General features: G+C 64.3%; 2 protein-coding genes across 2 annotated transcripts in view; one reads left to right on the plus strand and one right to left on the minus strand.

Annotated features, from left to right (window-relative positions):
- The window catches only part of RSPH14 (radial spoke head 14 homolog), a 61,922-nt gene that overhangs the window by 16,525 nt on the left and 26,726 nt on the right, over nt 1-18,671 (plus strand). The gene's annotated exons all lie outside the window — the stretch shown is intronic.
- GNAZ (G protein subunit alpha z) overlaps nt 1-18,671 on the minus strand; it is a 42,377-nt gene that overhangs the window by 5,588 nt on the left and 18,118 nt on the right. Inside the window, exon 2 of the mRNA XM_082355065.1 lies at nt 16,829-17,979. Within this exon, the coding sequence (XP_082211191.1) occupies nt 16,829-17,551 (723 nt within the window). The 5' untranslated portion in view covers nt 17,552-17,979. The remainder of the gene's footprint in view (nt 1-16,828; nt 17,980-18,671) is intronic.

An 18,671-nucleotide genomic window follows, 5' to 3' on the forward strand; every position in this document is an offset into this window, starting at 1 on the left:
CCCAACAGACGCTCTGCATGCTACTCAATGCCGGCGCCCTGGCGTCCTCATCTCCTCTTGTCCAAGACCTGCCTCCCTCCCCACCGGCACAGAGCCTCTGTGGGACGTGGGAGGGAGAGGGAGGGGGCTGGACTCTGCAGACCCAGCTCAGCTGCCATCCTGAGCCCCCAGGGCCACCAGCACCTCCCTCCAGGCTGCTGGCTCCCAGCTCTGCCTGGCTCCTCTGCTCTGGGGGCTCCGTAACTGCTCAGCCTGGAGAGCCAATGGCTGCCCAGACCCTGTGACACACACTCAGCCCCTCGCTCACTGTTGCAGGGGCACAGGACAGCACCAAGTGCCAGGCGAGCACCCGTTTCCCTGATTTAATAGGCCAAGAGGGCTGCCTTTGGCTTCCTTGCGGCTGGCTGGGGGGCACTGGCCGCGAATGTGGACACCCAAGTCCAGCCCTGCACTCTACAAAAGGGGAGCACGGGTCCCCCAGTGGGCAAGGGGGCCACCCAAACGCTGCCTGCTCGGCTCGCCCTGGGCACAGCAGAAGCTCCAGTCCCAGACCTCATAAAGTACTGGTGATGTCAAGGTTTCAGCCCTTCCCAGAACCGGTCCAAACCCCGGGGCCCGGGAGACCCGGAAACCCCAGCCCGCCGGCACGCCAACAACCTTCACTGCTAGGCCTGCATCCCCCGCCCCTCCTCAGCCTCCGTGGGCAGAGGCGCTCCAGGTGCCCTTCTAGGTGTGAGGGGGATGGAGGAGAGGTGAGCTTGTGGAGTGGCCAACGAGGGTCAGAACCCCTGCTCTGCCAGCCGCCAGCTCTTGTTTGCTCTGAGCCTCAGTTTCCCCACCTGTAAAGCATGGTCTGTTAGGGATCCTGCTCACGAGGCCGGGGGCTAAAACTTGACACTTCTGGAAAGCTGAGTCTCCATGCCGGGCACCAGTGACCAGAGCGGCCATCACGGCATGATTCAGAGATAAAAGGGGAGGTGGCCTGGAGCAGGGGGCCCTGTGAGGCTAGGATGAGGCCAACAAGAGGCCAGCCACGGCCGAGGCCTGGGGCCGCAGCGGGCAGCCGGCAGGGGGAAAAGGATGCAGCGGGGCTGGGCCTTGGTGCTGGCTCGGCTGCTTGGGGCTCAGAGCCCAGGGAGGCTCTGTCCCGCCCTGGGACTCAGGTTTCTCGTCCCTAACACGAGTTCTCAGTTCCGTTTCGGTCTGGGAAGCCCAGGTCTGCCTGTTGTAGGAGCGCTTGGAGTGTTTGTTCTTGGGAACTGTGAATTTAGCTTTTCACGCTGGAAGCAGAGCTGGGAGGCTGGGCTGCGGACATGAATGAGCTCCATTCACCACGATGGTGCCAGCCCTGAGGCCCAGCCACCAGGCCCGGCCTGGGCAACAGTGCCAGGCTCCAAGGGCGCCGAGGGCGGGACCGGGCAGTGAAGCCTCCTGGCAGCACCCTGGCTGCATGGGCCAAGGGGGAGGGTCCAGCTGGGGCTGGATATGGAGCTGGCACCTTCACAAAGTAACAGCCAAGCCTCTGCTCCCTCTGTGGTGGCATGGCTCGACGGGCGTGGAGGAGTGGCTGACCCAGCAAGCGGCACATCCCAGCAGGCAGTCTGGGGTCCGTCCTCTGTGCAGCGCTGACTGTCCTCCCCACCTCCACTGCCCGGGAGGCAGGTGAGGCCCAGAGCCCTGTGCTCTGGGCCTGGTGGGTGGGAGGAGCCCCCGAGACCTCCCTGGCCCACCCTGAGCCCTGCCGGGGGATCCGGGCTTGGACATCCCCAGCCTTCTCCAGCGGGGAGAGGGCGAGTGGGCCCCACCGTCACACCCAGGTCCCGAGGTCCGGGCAGGTGCACAGGGGTCGGGGTGGAGGGGCCTATGTTAGATGCACCTGCAACTGTGGAAAGGTGTGAAGACAGGATTGTGCCTCCAGAGTAAAACCCCTCCAAGGATGGCACTGGTCGCTCAGGGAAATAGCTTATTCTTTGTCACCAAAGAAGTGGGGGGACTGGTCTTTGGGGGTGAGAGAGGGGTGAGTGTCTTCATCTTCATGCAAAGCTGCAGAGAAGTCTAGTGCGGCCTGGGGGTGCTCAGGGGGCCCTGCTGGGAGGTGCCTTGGGCTCTGCAGGGGAGAGGCCGGGCCCAGCCCGCAGGCTGCCCAGTGGCTTGAAGCCCTGAGCTCCCCCGCTCGTCCACCGAGGGTCCTTATCTTTCCGGAGCTTATTTCCCTTTTGGGTTCCAGCTTGTCTCGGGTCGTGGGGGTGGCTCAGGGGAGCAAGGCCCTGGCTTGCGTCTGCCCTTAGGCTGCAGGATGCAGGCAGGAGGGCTCCCCGGGAACAGGGTGGGGTGGCAAGAAGCAGAGCAACAGTCCCAGACTGAGCTGGAGGCCTCGGGCAGCGAGGCAGCATGGCCCCGCTGTCCTGGCAGGAGCCCAGTGCGGAGCCGGTGCAGGAGATGACTCAGACTTCCACTCACGCCCGCAGGGATGGGAATGGGACGCTCGGGCCTCCCCAGGCAGCCCTGGCTCCCCACTGTCGCCAGAATCTGCGTTTCTCCACCCCCCCACCCCCGCCCCCAGTATCGCGTCCCTCATTGGAAGTGTTTGCGGGAGGGCAGGGCCTGTGTGCTTGACTCACCCAGGCCTGGACGGAGTCACTACAGCCCCATGCAGACAAGAGAGCAAATGTGGTGGTGGTCCAGTGCCCACAGGGAGATGCAGGCAAGAAGGCCTCAGAGCTGCCCTCTGCACTGGCCGGCGCAGGAGTAGGGCAGCCCCTTGGGCCCTTGCCAACACTGAGAGTCTGTGACAGCAGCTGCCACCCAGGGCAGCTGCTCCCCTCCCTTGGTTGAGCTTATACTCAGACACTCAGCATGCAGTTTCCATGGCAACTGGGGAGGAAGCCTCCACCCTCGGCCTCGCACAGCAACACAGACCGAAGGCAGAAGACGCTCCATCTTTTTAGCTGGGCCAGGTGTCCCTCTCCACAGGGGCACGCAAGAGGGGAGGTCCTTCTGGCACCTGCTCCTGCCTGCAGTGCCCTGGGTGGGTGGGTGGGATTCCCAGTGGGAGGGGTGGGGTGGGATTGTTACCGAAGGATGGTGCCTTGCCCTCGACAGCTGCCCCTGGAGGCTCTGGGCCTTGCTCCTCCTCTGCGTGGAGGCTGCTGTGATGTCCAGAGGTCCAGCCCTCTGCTCCTCTCAGAGCAGTGGCTGTGAGGGCTCCTCCCCACATCCCCATTTATGGATGTGGGAATGGGGGCTGCGAGGCCCAGCCTGGCCTGCCCAGGCCCCTCTGCCCCAAGGAGAGCTTCTGACGGCCACAGCCACCACTTGGTCCTTGCCATCCCCATCCGGCTCCTGGCCTCAGGCAACGGGGGGGTGCCTGGGGACAGAGCTGGATGACCGGGGTCACGTGCAGACCAACCTGGTTAGCGCTCCCCACTTCTTCCTCCCACAAGCCTAAGTGCTGGCCGCGCCCGACTGGAGAATTGGATTAATGAGGCTAATGGATCAATGAGCCCCTGACTGTCTCCGGGGCTCGTCTGCACGGGTGGCACAGAGTGGGTGGTGCCGCAGCCTGTGCGGGGGCAACAGGGCGAGCCGGGGGTGCTGCCGCCCGCCCCCTTCTCTCTCTGGGGTGGGCAGTGTTCCCCCTCGGCTGCCCAGGGTCAGTGCACCCATTCCCCAAGTCTGGGCCCTCAAGCCCACGAAGCCACACTGCCCCTGTACCCTGTGGGCCCTCGGGACACCCAGGCCAAGATCGACTGGCACGGCCCTGCCACACAGGCAGCTCACTCCCCACGCCCCTCCCGCCGCCGCCCTCCCCTCCACCAGGCACAGCCACGGCGCTCCTCGGCACCCCTTCCCCCTTCCAGTCCCTCAGCGTGTTCCTACCCCACCCTCTCGTGTCCCTGGGACCTCAGAGGCCTCCCAGTGCAGGCCCTGATCCCCTGCTCTGACCCTTGGCACCAGACGCCCACTCAAACCAGTCCCACCCCCCCATCTTCTGTCTGACCCCCTTTCTCCCTGGCTCACTTCAGCTTTAGGGCTCCCTGGGTGATGTGAGTGGGACAGGCTGAAAGGGGTGGGGGCCTGAGTGAGGAGCCCTGAGGCAGCCCCACCCCAAGCCCCCATGGCTGCCTCGGTTGGCCTTGGACTTGACCTCACCCAAGAGTCTCAGGTCCTGCCAACCAGGAGATGGCAGTTATTCTGGCCTGTCGTGAAGTGAGTCACAGGAGAAACGTGGTCGACAGGCAGTGACAGGAAGCTGGGGGCCCAGCATCCCTACCACCGAGCACCAGCGTCCGAGATCCAAGCCTGGCCTCTCCCGGCACCTTTCCCTGGACGTCAAGCAGTCACTCTCAGAAACACAGAGAGAAGCAAGGGGCAGTCCTGGCTTAAGAGAACTGAGGCCCTAGGAGCGGACACACGTGCACTGACCACCCAGTGCCAAGCCAGCAAGCTGGGGCAGGTGGCATGGAGGGAGGGCACTGTCTGGCTGCCTCTGCCAGGGGAGGCAGTATCCAGGAGTGGGCACGACCCCCCCACAGAGGCCGGGGTCCCGGAGTTGGGCCATGGGCTCTACCTGCATCTGTCCAGTTGACGGCACCTGGAATCTCCTTCCCACCTCTCCCTGCCTCTGCTGCGTGTCTCTGCAACCTGGGGTCACTTCGCTGCCCTGTGCATAGCCCTCCAGCAGCTGCTCCCATCCCAGCGGGGTGACCCGGCACCTTCTACCTGGCCCCAACTCATTCCCGCGTGAGGCCTTCACCAGCCTGTCCTCCCCTGGGTCCCGGCGGAGGGGTGGGCTCTCAAGGCCGTCCCTGAGCCTCCCCGAAGTAGCCAGTCACCAGCTGGAATCCTTCTGTTGATTTGCTGTGGCTTTGAGCACCACGACCCGGTCTGCGGGGGCTGCTCTCTCCAGTGCCCGGCAGGGTGAGTGGTCTGCTGGCCGCAGGGCCACGGCAGGCAGGGCTGGATGGTGCGGGATGTAGGTGGTCGGCAAGGCGGCCGTGTGCAGGGGCTACAGTGAGAGGACGCCGGGCGCCGCGTGTCCTGCCTGTCCAGGTGGTCGGACCTGGTCACTGGGGAGGGGCTCGCCTGCGCCCCCAGCCTCCCCTCCCCTCCCACCAGGACCCTGACACTTGGCAGGACTGGGCCTCCCCCGCTCCCCGCAGCAGGCTCCGTGCTGTCCTGGCCCTTCGCTGGCAGTGGCCTGTGTCCCTTCTCGCCTCAGCGCCGTCGTGAAGCAAAACGAGGGGAAAAAGGGTTTATAGGCAGGTGCCCTTCTGGCTTTAAAACCATCAGGAACCCCCTGACCTGCCGGGGACGAAGGCTCGGGGTTCATCTTCCTCCCCCAAACCCCGGGGTTCGTGCAACGGCCCCAGGACCAACTCCACTGTGTGTCCCCGTCGGTGCCCCGCCTCCTGCTCCCCTGACCCCTGGCCTCCGCTGCCACCTGCAGACGGGCAGCCCGAGGCCGCGGGAGTCGCGGCCAGAGTGGGGATTAGCCAGCAGCACAGAGGGATTAGCACTCGGGGTGGTGCACCTCGCGCCCCACATTCCTGGTGCTCACGGCCCTTGGCCCCCCTCCCCAGGGACGAGAAGGGGGCTCAGCAAAGGGCCACCGCCACTCCCCTCCCAGGGGGCGGCTTGCTGCAGCCCAGGTGGGGGCAGGAGGAGGCTCAGCCCTGCAGGCCTTGGGCCAGTGACAGATGGGGCTTCACTGGGGTGGGAGTGTGTTCCAACGGGTCCAGAAGTCAGAAGCACCATTTGCCTGTCCCCTGCCCCCCATCAAGTGACAACTGTGACGCTCATAGTAACAGCGCTGGCCAGGCCTGCCACTTCAAACAGTAGGGCTGTTTAAACAAGATAACAGGCTGCGGGGAAGCTGTGCTCGGGCCCTAATGGCCTGAAACCCATCCTGAACCTGCCAGAAACAGCGGAAGCTCAGCCTCGGGCCACCTCGCCTGACGCCACCCGTCCCCGCTCCATGCTCAGCACCCACCTTCTCCAGGCAGCTTGTTTGCTGGTCCCCAGTCTCCCAAGTATACGGCTCAGAGGGGGCTCGGGTGACCCAGAATAGTAGCAAGTGTGGCAGCCCGTCTGGGGGGCTTAGAGGTTTGTGTGCAGAGTCTGCGACAGCACCTGAGGCCCAGCCTCTTTCCCCTGCCCTCATCCTCCCACCCGGACATCTGCCCCCGGAGAGGAAGGACCGCGCCCTGGGCCCCACCGTTTCCCCACGGTGCCCGGCACAGGACTGGGACCAGGGTGCCTCGGGACAAGTGTGCTCCACTGAGCCCCCCTCCTTCCACTGACACAGCCATGCTGGCCTCGGCGCGCTGCGAGTCCTCAGGAGCCAGACAGCCCAGATGGACCACAGGTGGCCACATGATGACCCTGGGGCCACACAGGCAGGTCACTGCCCCACCCCAGCACCAAAACACGCTCATGCCCTGGCTGGGGGCTTTGCCCACCTGACCGAGCTGTCCCCTGCGAGTCTGTGTGGCCAGCTGGCCCCTGCACCCCAAACACACATCATTCTTCTGCTCTCTGTTCTCACTGAGTCTCAGAATCAATGACTGACAGGATCTCAGAGCCAGAAAGGACCATTCCTGATCCCACAGGTGTCCAGTAGAGCCCCGGGCAGGTGTGACGAGGGCAGTGGGCATCTCGTAACTTTGGATGGGGGGGGACTGAGTTAGAATTGACTCCCAGATGCCCAAGGCCACACTTGGAGCACTTGCTCTGCAAGGCCTGGAGCTCCTGTGTCCTGCTCCCAGCTCCCCATGTCATGCCCAGGCCCAGGGAGGAAGGGTGGCAGCCTAGGATGAGGTCCGGGCTCTGGGTCCTGCCTGCTCTCACCTCATCCGCCCACCTCCCACCTCCCCCCCCCCCACCGCTACCGCCCCCCCTCAACCGCTACCGCCCCCCCTCAACCGCTACCGCCCCCCCTCAACCGCTACCGCCCCCAGGGAGGATGCCTCTTCCTAAGCCCCAGTCCTTCCAGTCCTTTTCAGCTTCAGCTGAAATGAGAACTGCTTTCTATTTGTTTTTGTGTTAAATCTTGCTGGCTTGATCCAAGCCCCCCTGCTGTCAGTCACTGACGGGAAATTAGCAAACAGCATGATGCAGGTGCGTGCAGGCCTGGCCCGGCTTGCAGACCATCACTGCCACCACAGGAGGGAACGGCAGTGCAAACAGCCCCTCCTGGGACCAGATTGAGGACCCCCTGGGCCCCAACACCCTTGCCTAACACTGTTCAGCAAGGTGGAGCTTCTGCACCCCTGGGCACAGCCCTGGGCCACCCCTCCTGGAGGAAAAGCTGGAGAGCCATGGGCAGCAGGTGGCCAGTTCCTGCAGGGACATGAGAAGCTGGGGACAGGGCTGGGGGGCGGGTAGACATCTCAGTTGGGAACCTCTGCTTGTGGCCCAACAAGATGGATTTCAAAAATGCTCATCCTTAGGAAGTAATATTTGGGCTATTACTGCCCTAACCCTGGCTTCTCCATCAGCAGGGGGTTGGGGCTGGGCAAGGGCAGTCTTACGGGGTCTCAGCCCCATTGAGAAACTGATCAAAGTGACAGAGCCTCTCCCAGGAAGGATGCCTACATGTGCTGGTGCAGCCATACAATCGGGACACGGTTTAGGGAATTCGCAGGACCCTAGGACCACGGCAGGGCCCTCGAGCCTGGGAATGCTGCTCCTGCCTGTGGGGGCAGCTGGCGCTTTATCCTGCCCTTGACGCTGTCACTGTGGCTGACATACCCCACACCCTGCTAGGTGCTCGGTGGCTGACAGCGTTCTCCCGGTGCTCGCCCTGGCCAGCACGGTCCAAGCCTCTCAGCCCCCTTTTCAGGTGAGGCAGGGGGATGAAGAAGCTGGGTGGGGCCCTGTTTCTGGTTTCCAAGCCCTTGTCTTCGTGTCACTGCCTCTTGAGTGGGTCCTCGAAACCTCACCCCCCTCCATCTGTGACCACCCGTATCACCCCCAGGGCTGGGCCAGCCCATCCCCCCAGACTGGCAGTGTGGCAGGAGATACCGGGCCATGGGGTCACAGCAGCTGTGCCTGGGGACAGAGCACTGGGCAGGATCAGGAACAACGTTCGGGGGAAGGGAGTGCCAGAGGCCGGCTGGTCAGCGGGTCATGGCTGTGGTCTCACTGAATCCAGGCTGGAGTCACACGCAGTGTCTCCATCCATGTCCTCCACAACCACTGGGGACAGTAGGTCTCCCACCCCCATGGGCTCCTTGCTGTCCAGAAGAGACCTCCTGCCCTCCCTGGGCCCCACACCACTGCAGCAGGGGCTGGGATGCCCCGGGAGGAACATGTGCTGTGTCAGGGCTGGTGGTGCCCAACGCCAGGTCCCCTGGTCAGCTGCGCTACAAAAGGCCAGCCTGCTAGGTCAGGGCATCAGAGGAGAGCGTGGTGACAGTTCTGCCCAGCGCCTCCTCTGTCCTGATTCAGTGTGGTCTCTGGCCTCGGTGATGCCGCATCCTGATGCCCCAGGCTGTGCTGGGGGTGGGACTTGGCACCGGGACCTCGCCCAGGTGGCCCAGCTCTCCATGGCCCCCCAAAACCCCTCGGTCCCGAGAGGCACTTGCAGCCTGGCCCTGGGAAGCCTGAGCAGGACTGGGGAGTGGGGGGCTGGGTGGTTGTCTCTTGTGAGAAGAAAAGGAAATGGCAGGAGGGCACTGTGTTCCCTGCAGGCCTGCGTGATTCCCACAGCCTTCCCAGCCACCAAACCAGGCAGGGTGGCCCAGGCCACAGGGGAGGCCACGGGGCTGACCAGGGTCTAAGCTCCACTGCTGGGCATCCCCCTCCATCAGAGCGCCAGCCCCGGAGTCCCAGGCCCTGCGGGCACCAAGCAGTCACCTGGCAGATGTCAAAACTGCATCCTGTCCTTGAGCCGTGGATCTGTCGTCTGGCTTTGCAGACAAGGGAGCCATGACTGGACCAGCTTGCCCAGCTGAGGCCGCACAGGACTGGGGCTGCACGTGGCTGGCCCCCTCTCGCCTCCTGAGGTCCTGTCTTTGGGCAGATGAGGCTGAAACAGGAGCCGAGGGGGCGTCCCTGGAGCCAGCAGGCAGTAAACAAAGGGCCCAGGTGGGAAGCCGCCCAAGAACTACAGGTTGCCCCAGTCAGCTGTTCCAGACTGTTCTTTCCCCAGCGGCTGGTAGTTGGCTACAGAGCTGGTTTCCTGGAGCCTGAGACACAGGCCCAGAGGCTATGGCTTCTGGGGAACGTGGAGCTGGGCCATGCGGCTTGGAGGCTCTGGGCCTCCTCAGCCAGGATGCCGAGAGCCTTCCCAGGTCACCGAAGGCCTGAAAAGGTGTGTGGGGCTGTGGCCTGGGGCTGGCCTCAGCGGAAACCTCAGGACGTGAGGCCCAGGGCCTCTGGGTGACTGTGGTTTTATTCATGAAATTAGAGCAAATACATGAGCTGATGAGACACCAACTAGGGGTGATGAAGACAAGGTCAGGGTGAGCTGTGGCCCAGGTTCCCGGGCCAGCCTGAGTTTGGTCTCTGGATCTGAGGACGTGTGTCCAGTGGGGAGCCACGTGCAGGGAACAGGGCCACCTTCTGCTCCATCCGGGGGGCCCCCCTCAGATGACCATGCCCCTTGCCCTAGATGACTGTATTCAGATCTACCAAAACACTAGACTGTCAGAGCCAGAGGGACCTGGGTTGGGGGGAGCAGTCCCCGAGTTTTGTCAGCACAGAAGCCTTTCTCAGTGTTGTTCAGGGCCAGTTGTCTGTGCTGGTTACCGAGGGTCCCCCAGTGGTCTCAGCCAGCTCCCTGGAGCCTGTTCTTGCTAAGTGGAGAAGGTGTTTTTCAGTTCTCAGATTATAGAAATCCCTTAAAACAATAATAATCTGCGTCTTAAAACCCCTCTGGGTTCTGACGTGTGCGTAAGGAGTGGGGCTAATGCGCTCAAGAAATTAATTAACCCGCTGGCCTGGGCGCTGAGCGGGATGTGGGCTGGGGAGGTCCCTCTGCCCTGAAGCTCCTGGTAAGTGCGGGATACAGACGTTCCGCGGGGTGCAGGGACATTGAGAAGAGCCGATCACCTGGCAGAGAGGATGTGCGCAGACGTGGGAGCTGCAGAGGCCCCGACGAGCCCTGACAGCAACGTCTACCCCAGGCAGTGCTGGGGGTGGGATTTGGCACCCGGGACCTCGCCCAGCTGGCCCAGCTCTCCATGGCCCCCCCAAACCCCTCGGTCCTGCCTCTGTGGGCCGCCTCCACAGGCCCCACGACCCAGGCTGGATGCGCAAGGTCGAGCCCAGATTACCATCCCCACCCAATCCGTCCAGGCCCTGCTCCTGATGTCTGCTCCCTTCTCCCCTGCAAGGTGGTCTCTGGGGCAGGAGGCTCCCCGGGGTTCTCTGGACCCAGAGAACTGCTGCACTGGGGTGCCTCGGGGCTGACCACAGCCAGCATGGGGCCAGCAGATGTGGGCACTGGGGGAGCCACTCTGGCCTCCAGGGGTTGTTCAATGTGGTCCCCATGTGACCTCAGGGGAGGAAGGGCCACAGTCGCCTCTGTCCCTCACTGCTTCCTGAACAAGCCCCATGGGACTTGTCCTCAGGCGGGGACCCCGGGAGGCCCAGCTGGAGCAGATTCGCACGTGAGTCCAACATGCTGACAGAGACATGGCAGAACCACCCGGCTCCAGGCTGCTCCCCTATGCAGAGGCTTGATTCTCGTGAATCTGCCCGGGGAGAGCGTGGAGCCATCTGGCAAACGATCATTCGCAAGCAGGACGAACGTGAACAGAAAAGACAGGTGTGGTCACAGGGCCAGAGCAGGGAGGCGCTGAGGGGTCACAGAGGAGGCTGACAGAGCTCTTTAAAAGGATGCAGACAGTGAACGCTGTAATTCACCGATGAATGAGCCTGACGGGCAGGCCCTTCCAGCCAGGGTTCAGGGGTCACCGGCTGCAGGAGGCTGGTGAATGTTTAACATCTGGCCGGGGTGGGGGCCGGCTGTAGAGGCTGCCAATTTCCATGGTGTCATTACTCTCACCTGGCTGATTTTAAGCTACCAACATGATGTCAAACAGCTCACAAACTTCTTAAAAACGGAAAAATTGGCACTTGTGAGCTGGTGCCGGCCAGCCACAGCCCTCCAGTGGATGGGTGTGCAGCGCAGGTGGGGGCCAGCGCTGCCCACACAGCGCCAATGGCGCCTGCCTGCTCCCTCCCAGGGCTGGTCCGCGACCTGGCAAGAGGCTGACCCCAACCCACCTATGGGGGAAGGACCGCAGCCTCAGATCCGAGGGACACATGGACACCCCCATGCAGATTCCACCAGGGCACGTGGCAAAGGCTGTCGTGTGGGAGAGGTGGAGCGTGGAGGGGGTGGGGGGGCGCGTCCCACCTGCTCCACTGTGTCCAGTGACAGCCTGTGACTGGGGTGGGGGGGCGCTCCAGTGACGCGGCAGGAGGTGGCCACCATGGAGGGGCGGGCACACAAGGATCCCAGGGTGAGGAGCGGGGCTGGAGGGAGGCCACACTGAGCGGCAGGTGGCCTACCTGTCCTTCCGTCCTTCTGTCTGGCTGACCTCTGATGGAGGACCTATTCCGGGCACGAGCTGAGCACAAAGGGAGCAGGAAGCAGGAGCCCTCGGGAATGCCCAGTGTGACAGGGCAGGGAGAACGGAGGAAGTCGCCGTAGAGAGGGGCCTCGTGCTCGGCTGCCCTGGGAGCAGGGGAGGGCCGGCTGCGGCTGCTGCCTCTCCACCCGCCCCCCCCTCCCCCACGCGAGGCCCAGGGCCCACAGAGGGGAGGACCACATGGCCTCAGCCCCCTTAGGGCTGAGACAAGGGCCAGGCAGTGGAGCGAGGACCCCGGCTAGTGCCACGGCCGGAGGAGCCCGCACAGAGGTGGGCACTGTTCACAAGCGCCAGCAGCGGCTCCGGGCCACCAACGATCCGGCTGTAAGTGCACACCTGGCCCCCTCGAGCCGCCACACGTCTCCAACGCTTGGGAGGGGTAACAGGCCACAGAGAAAAAGGGCTGGGCTGAGCTTGGAGGGGGACGCCAGCGGGGGGAGCGCTCGGGGCCAGCTGAGCCCTGTGCCCGCTGCACCCGGTGTGAGAGGCACCGTGGTGGCCCTGCCGGGGGCCTGGCCCTCTAGCTGCCTTTGCCTCCTGGCTCTGGTCCAGGAGGCCTCTGCTGTCCCAGGGGCAGCGTGGTTTGCAGAGGTCAAAGGTACATTTGGCTCTGGCACATCACGAGACCAGAAGGAGCTGCTGGGGAAACCAGTGTCTGGTGGGGGAGGCTGGCGGCCTCTGGCGGGTCAACGGCACGCTTCTCTGGCTCTGTCCCAAGTCCCCACAGCACGGTTCCTGGAACTATGTCCTCCACCGGGTCGGGAGCAGGAGGCAGAGTGGGGACCTGCTCTGCTGGAGCTCCCTGTGGTCCTGCCACTGACAGGGTGGGGGCTGCTGGGCCAGTGCCAACCCTGATGGCCACTCAAGTCCCCCGAACCCTGCTCACTGCCCCCACCCTGGAACCCATGATGAGTGATCTCTGGGCCTCAGTGTCCTCATCTGCAAAGCTGGCTGGTTAAGGGCACTAAAGCGTACGTCAGGTCCCTTCCTAATCTAAGCCGGGTATCATCCACGTCTCGCATCTCCCACTTGTAACCACGTTCTTTGCACAAATGCCACCCCCTCTGTCACCAGCAGGTGACGGTCAGTTTTGCCGCAGACCCAGGCAGCACCATTTTGTGACACAGTGCCGTTCATTGTGTCACTGAAACATGCTCCCTTTTTGGGCGGAATGACAAAGCACACTATTTGTAGGACAGCCTGGAGCAGCCCCCCTCCTCGGGCACACTGCACACACACGTCAAGGCCTGCGGCTGCACACCCAGCAGGTGCACAGCAGGTATACAGCAGGCACACGGCAGGTATACAGCAGGCGCACGGCAGGCCTGCTGACAGCTTCACCAGGAAAGGCAGCGAGCGAGCCGCTGAGGGTGTTCCCGTGAGAACACTGACACCTCATAGCCGCCTCGTCCTCCCCTTCTGAAGGACCCCCCACCATGCAGAGGCCATGGGTCCATCAGCAGGTGCACTGGGCTGAGGCTGGTTGGCAGGTTGACAGCAGGGTGCTGGGGTCCCGCCTGCCAGGTACTAAAGTGGGGGGGGGGGGCGGCTCAGGGGCTGCCGTGTGGGGTGGGCGCCCAGGCGGGCCATGGCTGAGTTCCTCATCTTTCTTTACCCTGGGAAGAGTCCACGAGCCAGGCGGAGAAGGAAGTGGCTCCCCAAAGGGTGGGTGGGGCAGGGCGGCCTGCCTTGGCCCCAGGCAGCAGGTGTGGCTCGGGGAGGGCCCATGGCTGCGTGAGCTCGGACTGTGACCTGTCCTCCCACCTGTGATGGGGACCCCGGGCATGGCTGCCGTCCCACAGGACCCGCCAGGTGATGCGTGACTGGGCTGTGCTCTGGCCTCCTGTGCTGCCTGGACAGCCCCGCATGGGGACAGTGAAGGCCCCCTGGTGTCTGCAGGACTGCACGGGGGGACGGGCCCCAGGCAGGCCAAGTACCCATTAAATCCTCCTGGGATGAGGGCCCGGAATTGTCACCAAGGCTGAGCACAGCTTCTGGGATCTGCTGGTTGCCATGGTCCACAGACGCCTGGAATCTGCCCCCTGCCCAGGGGCTGCCCTGCACGTGCCGCAGATCTCCATGCCCTCTGCGCCCAGCAGTCCTGACGTCACCCTTGGCAACGTGCTGACGCAGAGGCCAGCGGGCAAGTGGGGGTGGGGCAGGGACTCCTCTGCCAGGTGCAGGGAGTGGGAGGGGGGGTGGAAGGAAGTCGCAGGCGCTGAGCGGGGAGGAGCTCCGAGGAGCCGTGTCCGGAGCCTGGCACCAGGCCCCGGGAGCCTCTGGTTTCTCCTGGCCACCTGGCCTCTGCCAGGGCCCTTGGAAAGGAGAAAAGGGGTGGCAGCCAAGTCCCAGCCCCTCTGCAGCGCTCGCCTCCCCCAAGCACGGAGAGGCGGGCTGGGCTCTCCCCAGGTGGCAGCCAGACCACCTTGCGGGCCAGCGGCGGTAGGACTCACGGCTGGTATTGTCTCTGCTCAGCAGAGTTTGTTCTTCATCGAGACACTGCTGGTAGAGCATGAAAGGTCAGAACCACTTGGAATCCAGTGAATTTCCAGCCTTGCTTGAGCTTCTCATCAAGAATCTCCTTTTCTGGTGAACAACCACCTCCTCAGGCCTGCCGAGTCCAGGCGGTGGGCAGGCAGGGGGCGCGGGCCTGGCCGCTGGCCTCTCCCCTCAGGAAATGCTGTGATGGCCCCAGAGCCTGGCTGCCTTCAGGAGGACGTGTGGGCCTCACAGAGAAACCCCCCCGGGGCCGCCTGTCCACCCCGTCGTCCACATGACCCAGCCAGGCGGCTACTTGCTCGCATACGACGGGGCCACCGTAATGAGCGACGGTGATGGAGGGGTGCGCGGGCAGTGGGTGGGGGGTGACGCCTGACATGAGACCTGGAGGACAGGGCAAGCGGGCAAGAGACGAGGGGCAGGGGACAGGGTGGCCACGTGCTAAAGGCTGGAGAGCTCGGAGCACGTGGGAGTGAGCCGAGCCCGCGAGGCCAGAGCAGAGAGGAGAGGGGCTGTGGGCCGCGGGGACAGTGGGCGGAGCTGGGAGGGCCTCAGGCAGAAGCCCTGGCCTGGGGCCCGTCTTTGAGGACACTTGGGCCACTTGGGCCGCCAACCCATCGACAGGCTCAGAGCAGGAAGGGCAGCCAGATGCCTCCATGAAACACGGGACCCACGCGGGGACCAGGCTCCCTGCCCCCATGACCCGGCACACCTGTGGGCGCAGACACGGTGGGCAGGACATGCCAGCGGACAGTCTGGGAGCCTGCCCAGCACCGAGGGAATTCACCACGCCCGTCCTGGAGATGACAAATGTGGCCCCCGGAGGCCTCCGAGCACAGGCCACCACCAGCCTCAGGACACAGCCAAAAACAGGCAGGCACCCGGAGAGCGAGACGGCTGGAGCCCAGGTGGCCGCAGACCTGCCCAGGCACCCCGCTTCGCTTCAGGGCCTGGTCAGCCCCAAGCCCTCTGCCCACAGTGAAGCAACACCGAGGAGCCTGACCTCGCTCCTCCGCTGCCCAGACCACACGTGGCCCTCAAGTGGGGGCGGGCGGAAGAGGGACGAGACTCTGGGGGACAGTGTTGGGAGCAAGATGGGCTGGCCCACAGGGAGTTGCAGACTGTCCAGGCCCCTGCCGCTGGCACACGGCTCCGCCTCCTGTCTCCATGGCCTCCTACAGCTGCTCCCCCTTCTCCACCAGGCTGGGCCTCCGTGCAAACCTGAAGAGTGCTGCATACCCTTCTCTATTCAAAAAGCCAGTCAGGTGCCCAGCACAGTGGCCACTACCTGCAGCCGCCTGCAGAGTTCCTGGGGCTGCAGCCCAAAATTAGGACTCCCTGCTGAACCCAATGAATAAAGCTGGCATCTGCCTAAAAAGACCGGGTGTCCCTTCCTCGCATCGCCCCATCCCCTTGTCCCCTCATTTCCCAGCATGAAGGATCCCCCTCATGAACATCATTACCCCTTCCCCTGGGTCCCTGCCAGCTTGCCACCTCCCCGAGCCCCTGGCACCCAGCCCAACACCACTTACAGCTCCTTTGCAGACTCCCTGTTTGCCCCCATGTCCCCCACCCTCAGGATCAAAGACCTCTTAAGGGCAGACGCCAGGTCTTTGCTCGGTGATCCCGCCTGGCACAGACCCTCTGCTGTGGGGCAGCCCCAGCCACACCCATCCCTATCTGGCTGAGCGGCCTCCACCACCACCGCTCCTGGGTGCCCTGGGAGACTGCAGCGCCCGTGCCTGGGCCTCCTGCCTCGGTTGGGCCTGCAGTGCACTGCCCACCCTTTTCTTGCCAGAGGCCTAGCTCCCACCTGCCAGCAGCTCCCCGCAAGCCTCCACTGGCTCAGCACCGGGTCCAGGTTGCCCCTCGGCACCTCTTGCACTGCACCCACCTCTGGGGTCTCCCTGCCACATGACTCTGAGCTCCCAGCCCACAAGGTGTTTCTCAGCCTGGGAAGAGGGCCTGAAGGAATTACCACCCCTACCTGACCCCTGGGGATTAAACCTCAGAAAAGGTTCTTAACCCTGTGGCTGACAGACTCTCAGGACCCGGACGGGGTTGCGGCGCTGAGGTTCCTGGGACGGAGCACGGTGCCCAGCTGGTGGGAGCTGCTGCATTTACTGAACTGCCACACGGACCAACAACTGGATGCCCGGCCTGCGCCGTGTCCTGTAGGGCAGCCAGCCTGTCTCCTGCCTCCAGGGTCACTCCCCGTGCACCTGGCCACACTCGACCTCACCTGCAGCAAAGCCCCTCGCGGTGCCAGTTTCCCCTCCTCCCCACCCCCAGGCGGCCAACATGCTCTGGGAGCCGAGGAGCAGGCCCTGCTCAGCAGAGAGCTGGCCCTCTGCACCCCAAGAGCATCAGGCATGGGGTGTGCGGTCTGCTCGCAGCACCTAGGTGAGGCCACCTGGGCTCGTGAGCACCATGAGGGCAGTGCTGTCTGCAGCCAGTGAGGGTGGCATAGCACAGAGGGTATCCCTGCCCGGTGGAACCCAAGGTGGGGTTAGAGTGGAGTTGGGGGCCCCCCAGCTGGGGTGGCCACCGAGAGCTGCCCTCCAGGCAGACGTCCTGACGGCAGGCGCTACCCCGAGGTCCTCGCTGGAGCTGCCCTGGCTCCCCTTGGACAGCAGCCACTCCCCTCCCTCCCTGGACACAGCCAGGATCCCACCGGCTCCCGCGCAGCAGCAACGAGCAGAAGAAGAGCCCAGTCACTCACTCACCGTCTGGTTGTCCTCGTAGAGCTTCAGGTCGTAGCCACTAAGCTCCACGCAAAAGATGATGGCGGTGACGCCCTCGAAGCAGTGGATCCACTTTTTGCGCTCTGACCTCTGCCCGCCCACGTCCACCATCTTGAAGGTGAGCTCCTTGAAGGTGAACTTGTTCTCCACGATGCCCGTGGTCATGTCCCGGGAGCGCAGGATGTCCTCCACGGTGGGCACGTAGTCGGGCGCGGCGATGCGCTCCAGGTCATTCAGGTAGTAGGCCGCGTTGTCCTCCAGGTGGTACTCGCTGGAGCGGCCGAAGCAGGCCTGCGCCCCGGGGTCGGCCCACAGCCGCCGCATGACACCCAGCAGCTCAGGTGTGATCTCGCCCTTGCTCTCGGCGGGGCCCGTCAGTGCGAACAGCTGTACGGCGTCGTAGGCGCGGTCAGGGTTGTGGAAGTCGATCTTGAGCGCGGCCAGGGCACGGATGATGCGGGTCAGTGAGTCAATGGCGTTGTAGATAATGAGCGGCTTGTACTCCTTGCAGGCCTCCAGGTTGAAGCCGCCGCTGTGGATGATCTTCATCTGCTTCACAATGGTGCTCTTGCCCGAGTTGCTGGTGCCCAGCAAGAGCAGCTTGATCTCGCGGCGCTGCCGCTGGCTCTCCGAACGCAGGTGGCGGTCAATTCGCCGGGACCGCCGTGCTGCCTCTTTCTCCTCTGAGCTTTGCCGACATCCCATGGTCCGGCAGCGGCGGGCCCAGATGTGGAGCACAGGATGGGGCGCCTCTCCTGGTGGCCACCAAGCGGGGGAGCTGAGACTTGAGGCAGGTGCGCCCAGTGGATGGGAGCCGGTGCCCTGGAGCGCTCAGCGTGGGTGGGGGGGCAAGGCCATGCCCCGTTGCAGCCCTTGCCCCGGCGCCTCCTCTCCAGCTGGCATGGCTCTTGCGCTGCGGGAGGCGGCTGAGCCCTCCCTCAGGGACACTCCACCTCCCAGGGCCACCGCGGGGCCAGATGCGCCACAGTCATTCCCTGTCCTCCTGACGGTGGGAAGCCGTCTGGTCGCTGGTTGCTGGGGTGATGCTGCCGAGTGTGGCTAGAGGGCCGGCTGCCAGTAAGGATGTCGCGGGTTCTCCCTGCGGTCCCCCTGCCTCGGGCATCCGCCTTCACCTGCCAACAAGAGAACAGCATGAGTCTCCTCCCACCGCAGGCTGGGTGGGCAGGGAAGCCCTGGACAGCGGGAAGCGGCCTGGGGAATGATGAATCAGAGCCCCCCCCTGCCCCCCCAGTGGAGCTCAAACCCCAGCAAAACATGCCTGGCCGCCACCCTGCACCCCTCCCGCCAGTCAGCTGGCTTGAAGCCGGCGCTCAAGGAAAGGGTGCCCACAGCTAGGCCAGGACCAGGCCTGAGGGTCTTCAGAGGGGAGAGAGCCCAGTGCCCCGCCACTCTGCCCTGCCCACCCGGACCCGGCGACCTCACCCTCGCCAAGCCTCAGACCTCCATCTGGTGGTGGTTAGGACTCCATGTGGTGGTTCCGCACCCTCTCCTGCAGCTGCTGGCGCTGCACCCACATGTTTACCATGAGGTCCCAGACCAGGGTAACTGGGTGCTACCGACTCTTACCACCTCCCGGGAGTGGGGTCATTCCTGCTCTCTCCAGGGCAGGGGCTCTCAAATGGGCAGGGCGGTGGCCAGGTGTGGGCGGCAGGACAAGCTAGAGCAACGCAAGGGCATCGGGAAACAGCAAGTCCAGGGCAAGGCAGGGGCGGCCCAGAGGCTCCCTGGTCCCAGGCCAAGCCTTTCAGGTCCCCTGCCCCCACTGGTCAATAAGGAGCAGCTGTGCTCACACCTGGTGCAGGGC

The sequence above is a fragment of the Balaenoptera borealis genome (assembly GCF_965194805.1).
Source record: "Balaenoptera borealis genome assembly, chromosome: 14".
Classification (NCBI taxonomy): domain Eukaryota; kingdom Metazoa; phylum Chordata; class Mammalia; order Artiodactyla; family Balaenopteridae; genus Balaenoptera; species Balaenoptera borealis.